Raw genomic sequence first — 6,000 nt, forward strand, 5'->3', positions numbered from 1 at the left:
TGTCCCGGGAATAACGTTCTGAGGAGCAGTTAGCCAGGAAGGGCGCTGCTCGCTGGTCCTCCTGGCCCCTGAGAGTGTTCTCAGCTAAACCTTCAGGAGACTTCCTTGTCTTGCTCATTCTTCCCGACGACAAATGGTTGTGGAATCCCGGGACGAGGGGCTGCTCCCTTTAGCACGGAGTCTCCGAGCCACTTCGGGGGAAGAAGGTGTCTCATCCAGCCGGGCACAGCAGCTATGATGAGGAATGGGCAGGCTTCTGCTCCTTTAAGAAAAGCAAAACCCCGGGGCACCTGGGTGGTCCAGTTGGGTAACGGTCTGACTCCGGCTCAGGTCACGATCGCATGGTTTGTGCGTTCGAGCCCCGTGTCAGGCTCTGTGCTGTTAGCTTCAGATCCTCTGCCCACCCCCCGCCCCCAATCTCTCTGCCCCCCTGAGCACATGCTCTCTCTCTCTCTCTCTCTCTCAAAAATAAAATAAACATTAAAAAAAAAGGAAAACAAAACTCCATATGGCCGAAGGGAAGCTAGTCTCACAGGATGGCTTCAGATGGCCTCTGTTCATTTCATTCAATGAATCGGCAGACGTGTTTGGAGTCCCTCTATGTCCCAGGTGCAGAGATAAAGAGGATGTGTCACAGGAAGAGAGAGACTGGCCACAGCCACTGCCGGGGGCTTGTGGGAGCCCACAGAAAGGGGCAGATGAGCAGGGGTGACCAGAGAACAGCAGAGATGCTAGAGAGGGGGCGTGCGGAGAAGGGCGAGGTGAGAGATGGTTGGGGGGAGGCAGTCACGGGCATGATCCTAGGAGTCTGGATTTTCTGCTGCAGGAAATGGGGAGCCATCGAAGGTGGTGGCCGGACCGCAGGCTGTGCGGACTGGGACGTTTCACTGACGGATGCCCGTCACCCAGGCGATTTGGGTACCGCTACTGACCGCGGCTCAGGCTCCCCCTCGTTCTCGCTCCTCACCGGACCCAGTGAGAGCTCAGACTCTACCACACTTTGTTGAATTCCACAAACTGTTTTAAGGACCCGGAGCTCTGACCTTTCTGGTCTCCTGCATGGAAAGGTCCGGCTTTTCCTTTTCGGGCGGGGTAGGCGGGTCAGCCCTCCTTCTGCAGGCTCACAGAAGGAGCCGAGCGCAGCACGTAAGACATCTGGAATGCATCAAAGGCGAGGCCCCGCCAGAGCCCGTGGCTCCGTCCTGCTTCGTGGCCGCTTCAACAGTACGGCCGCTGTGCTCACAAGAGCGTCTCAGATCCGAACTGATCTTCCCCTCTCCTCTTTCTGCTTTCTCCTTCCAGACCTCTCGGCCGCAGCCATCCGCACAGGATGCCTCGAACTTGCCCGAAGCCATCCCTCGAGAGCTCAGCCGCTGTTTCTTTGGGGTGGCCCTAGGGATTTTGTGCAGGGCGTTGAGCGGGTTTTGGGTTGCTTTGGCTGCTGCTGCTGCCCTTATCTATTGATTTTCTTCCTTGGAGCCCGGCCTTGCCCTGCGCGCCCCCCCCACCCCCCACCCCGGCATGATGGCCCAGTCGAAGGCCAACGGCTCCCACTATGCGCTGACCGCCATCGGCCTGGGGATGCTGGTTCTTGGGGTCATCATGGCCATGTGGAACCTGGTGCCCGGGTTCAGCGCCGCCGAAAAGCCGACCGCCCAGGGGAACAACAAGACAGAGATCGGCAGCGGGATTCTCAAGAGTAAGACCTTCTCCGTGGCCTACGTGCTGGTAGGGGCTGGGGTGATGCTCCTGCTGCTCTCCATCTGCCTGAGCATCCGGGACAAGAGGAAGCAACGACAAGGCGAGGAGATGGCCCACATCCAGCACCAGGCGGGGGCCGAGCCACATGCCCCAGAGGACGACAGGTGAGGACTGGCCACCCCCCAGACCGTGGGGGGGGAAGGTGGGGGGACACATGCGTGGGCACACTCTCAGGGCTCCCCGAAGACACCATTTGCGTCTGGGAGACTCTAGGAGACCGCCCCTTTAGTCTAGGGGTAGAGTCTCCCCCCCACCCCCACTAAGGCTCTGTACAGCCATTTCTAATTGCCCAAATAACTGTATTCTTCTATCCCGGAGAGTCCCAAATAATGTGGTATGAATGGATTACAGAGGTACCGAGATTCGGACACCCGCAGGGAAGATGCATGGGGCCTGGGGTGGCCAGAGCCACATCAGGCAGACGGCTCGTCCATTTATCCCAGCATGCTGCGCGCACACGCCTTGCATCGTAAAGGTTGGGGGGCGGGGGCACCTGGGTGGCTCAATCGGTTAAGCGTCCGACTTCAGTTCAGGTCATGATCCCGTGGTTCATGAGTTCGGGCCCCGCATCAGGCTCTCTGCTATCAGCACAGAGCCTGCTTTGGATCCTCTGTCCCCCTTGCCCCCTGCCTCTCCCCCTCTACTCTCTCTCAGAAATAAACATTAAAAAAGAAAATTAAAAGGAAAAAGAAAAGAAAAGGTTGGGAAGCAGCATCCTGTTGGACCAAAAAACGCCACAAACACGTTCAAGGGATAAGCGATAAATTGGGGAACAGATGATAAAGGTTGACATCCCCACTATAGAAAGAGCCCTTCCACATAAATGTGAAAGATGCACACACCAATGGGGAAACGGACAAAAGATACAAGCAAGCTTTTCATACGTGTTCAGACAATAGATGTTCAACCTCATTAGTCACGAGACACAAACAAATAGGTATCATTATTCTTTGCCTATCTTAATGGCCAAGGCAGACAGCCCCCGGTGTTGGAGAGCTGTAGGGAAATGGGGGTGTTGATTGACACAACCCTTCCAAAGGGGAGTTTCATAGTAAGAGGAGGTATTGAGGATGCGTGGACCTATCCATTCTGTTCCCGAGAGCCGATGCTTGGAAGGTCATCACACAAGTGCAAAGGAATTTGTGCCCATCTATTCACCAGAGCATTGCTTAGAATAGCAAAACCTGAGAAGCAACCTAACTATCCATCATTCAGGCTAAATCATGGCACGCCCATTCAGTGGCTTTCTACGCAGCCACAGTCGACCTACAGTTGCTAACATGGGACCATATGCACCACATTGAGAAAAGGAGGTTTTAACAGCATCTTTGGTAAGGTCCTAATCTCATCAAATGTCGCGGCTGTGGGATTACAGACGAGTCTGGAAAAGTGCAGAGCAGAGTGTTAGTGGTTGTGTCCAGGAAGGACTTGGGATGGTTTTATTTTGTGCGTTAGGTTTTCCCGTGTTGTTTGGATTTTCTGCAAGTTTGTTATCTTTTCAGCGGGAAGGGAGTTGTTTTCAGTTTGGAAGAATTCAGTCCATTTTCTGATAAAAGATCGTGCAGGCGTATTCTAGAAAACTTAGGAAATACAGAAAAGAACAAAGAAGGGAAATCAGTCCCCCGTAATTACCACCCTCGCCATGTGAGTGCTCATGGCCGTGAGCACACGCGTGGCTAAGGGACACGAGAGGAAGGCCTGGACAAACAGTGAGGGTCAGATGTCGGCCATTATCACCCAAAGGTTCAAGTGTATAAAAAACACCACCAACAACAACCAGCACCCTGACTCTCTGGTTTTCTCTTTCAACAGTCAAATGAGAGTAAGCCTGAGGACCTGACCTGTCTTTTAAGTCTTGTAGTGAACTTGGAAGACAAAAATCACAGAATCACTTGCAATACATATAAATTTTATATCAGATACTCATTCTCTACCTAGGGAAAACCATATTGCTTCAAATCGGCAGCGATTTCATGCACGTTCGTGTTGCCTCAGGCCAAAGGACCCAGCAGGGCACGAGAATAGCCCATCCCGCGTGTGGTTAAGTGGGAGGCTTAAAAGCAAAGGGGGCTTAATACGTCCTTGTGTTAACGCTTCCAGATAATACAGTGTAGTCATTGAGAGTGTGGTGTTCTGTGCCTGCTCTCCCGCTTCCTCGATATATGACCAAATCACATGACCTCGATGTGTCTGCTTCCCCATCCACAAAATGGGTACAGTGATAGTACCTAGCTCACAGTGTTGTTAGGAAGATGAGAGTGGTTGGTGTGTGTTAAGGTACCGAGAACAGCACCCGACTCCTGTAGGAGGACCCAGTGCTGACACAGGACCTGGAGCTCATCTACCTGTGATTTGCAGGGGCATGAGTCCGTGCTAACCCTCTCCTTGTCGCTGTGTGTTATCTCGCAGCCAGGAGGAGGAGGAGGAGGCCTCCTCAAGGTACTATGTCCCCAGCTACGAGGAGGTGATGAACACAGACTACTCAGAGGCGAGGGCACCGGACCAGAACCCGAGGATGAGCATCTCTCTCCCCTCCTACGAGTCCTTGACGGGGCTCGACGAGTCGAGCCCCACGGCAGCCAGGGCCAACGCGGAGACCGGCGCAGGGAATCCCCCCGACAGGCAGAACTCCAAGCTGGCCAAGCGCCTGAAGCCGCTGAAAGTGCGAAGGATTAAATCCGAAAAGCTCCACCTCAAGGACTTCAGGATCAACCTCCCGGACAAAAACGCCCCTGCCCCCTCCATCGAGCCGTTGACTCCCCCGCCACAGTACGACGAAGTCCACGAGAAGCCTTCGGACGCCCGGCCACCCGACTGACGACCTCGCTCCGTGTGTCCCTCCGGCTGCTCACCCTCCACACCACGGACCCCCAGTGAAGCCACTTCAGCTGCAGTCGAGAAGCGGAGGGGCCGGATGCACCCAGAGCGATGTGGCTGGGGGTGGGGGGTGGGGGGGTCCCGGGACTAGGGGGTGACTGACGTCCACAGAACCTCACCTAGCAGGTGCGTCCGAAAGAGCCGCCGCCTCGGGCCTCGGGACGTGCACCCCGCCGGGGCCGCCGCGTAGGCACCTTCCCTGTTGTTCCTCCCCCGCCTCGGACTCGTTGGCGACAACGCCCCTCTTTCCGATCAGGAGAGGACCCCGAGCGGCTGGTTTAGGTTGTGATTTTTGTTTTGCTTCCACTAGGACTGTTTTGTGTCAAAGAGAAAACAAGTTATCGTGCCTTCGCTTTCCTCACTGGAGTCCTGAGCTGTGGGCAGGAGATGTGACTCAGCCTTATAGAAAGGACACGGGTCGGTTCGTGAATGAAGACAAACCAGGGGCTGAATGATTGGGGACGGGGGGGGGGGGGGAGCGAGGCCCGGGGTCGGTGGGGGGGCTCTCTCAGAGTCCCTGAAGCCATCCACTCTCTGAGGGTCCAAGGCCCGGTGATGCATTCCATCAGAGTCTTTCCTGGCTCCCTCTCCTAGTCTCTCCTGTGTAAGGGCAAAAAAGGAAAGCATACTATGAGATGCTCTGTTCCTTCGAAAATGCCATGCAACTGAGCTTTTTATAATAAAATATTTTATATGGACTACACTCGGATGCTGAATTCCCGCAGCGGCTCTTCCAAAACACTGGCTTGCTTCGAGAGAAACACCGCTGATCCTAAGAATTGCTAACGTGCAGGGGCGCCGGGGGGGGCTCAGTCGGTTGAGCGTCCGACTTCAGCTCAGGTCGTGATCTCGCGGTTTGTGGGTTCGAGCCCCGCGTCGGGCTCTGTGCCGACGGTTCAGAGCCCGGAGCCGCTTCCGCTTCCGTGTCTCCCTCTCGCTCTGCCCCTCCCCTGCTCGCACTCTGTCTCTCTCTCTCCCTCTCAGAAATAAATGAGCATTAAAAAAATTAAAAAAGAATTGCTCATATGCATGGAACACTTCGTATTACCAGGCGCTGTGCTAAGTATCTCACATATGTTATCCCACTTCCTCTGTATCCTGGCCTCACGGCCATTTTGCAGGTTAGCTCACTGGGGCTTATTAAAGTGCCCCATGTCCCATTGCTAGCACGCGGCAGGGCTGGAGTTTGAACCCAAGCCGCCTGGCTCTAGTGCCTGAGTTCTTTAAACGCCCTACTGTGCAACGCAGCGTGAAGAGCTTTTCCAGACTTTGCACGAGAGCGAGGAACTGTGCTTCCCGAGAGCTGGGGCTGCTCCGTCAACCCACACGCCCAACAGAACATTGTGGCTGTTTAGACAGCAG

The 6,000-nt window shown here is 54.8% G+C and overlaps 1 protein-coding gene across 8 annotated transcripts in view; it reads left to right on the plus strand.

Annotated features, from left to right (window-relative positions):
* The window catches only part of TMEM51 (transmembrane protein 51), a 56,901-nt gene extending 51,560 nt beyond the window's left edge, over positions 1 to 5,341 (plus strand). For all 8 annotated transcript variants that reach the window (XM_045475716.1, XM_045475721.1, XM_045475723.1 and 5 more), the window contains 2 exons: positions 1,303 to 1,865; positions 4,171 to 5,341. In XM_045475716.1, coding sequence (XP_045331672.1) covers positions 1,522 to 1,865; positions 4,171 to 4,579 — 753 coding nt within the window. In that variant the 5' untranslated portion in view covers positions 1,303 to 1,521 and the 3' untranslated portion in view covers positions 4,580 to 5,341. The remainder of the gene's footprint in view (positions 1 to 1,302; positions 1,866 to 4,170) is intronic.
* Positions 5,342 to 6,000: the final 659 nt, after the last annotated feature.

This window comes from Leopardus geoffroyi, chromosome C1 (assembly GCF_018350155.1).
Source record: "Leopardus geoffroyi isolate Oge1 chromosome C1, O.geoffroyi_Oge1_pat1.0, whole genome shotgun sequence".
Taxonomy (NCBI): Eukaryota; Metazoa; Chordata; class Mammalia; order Carnivora; family Felidae; genus Leopardus; species Leopardus geoffroyi.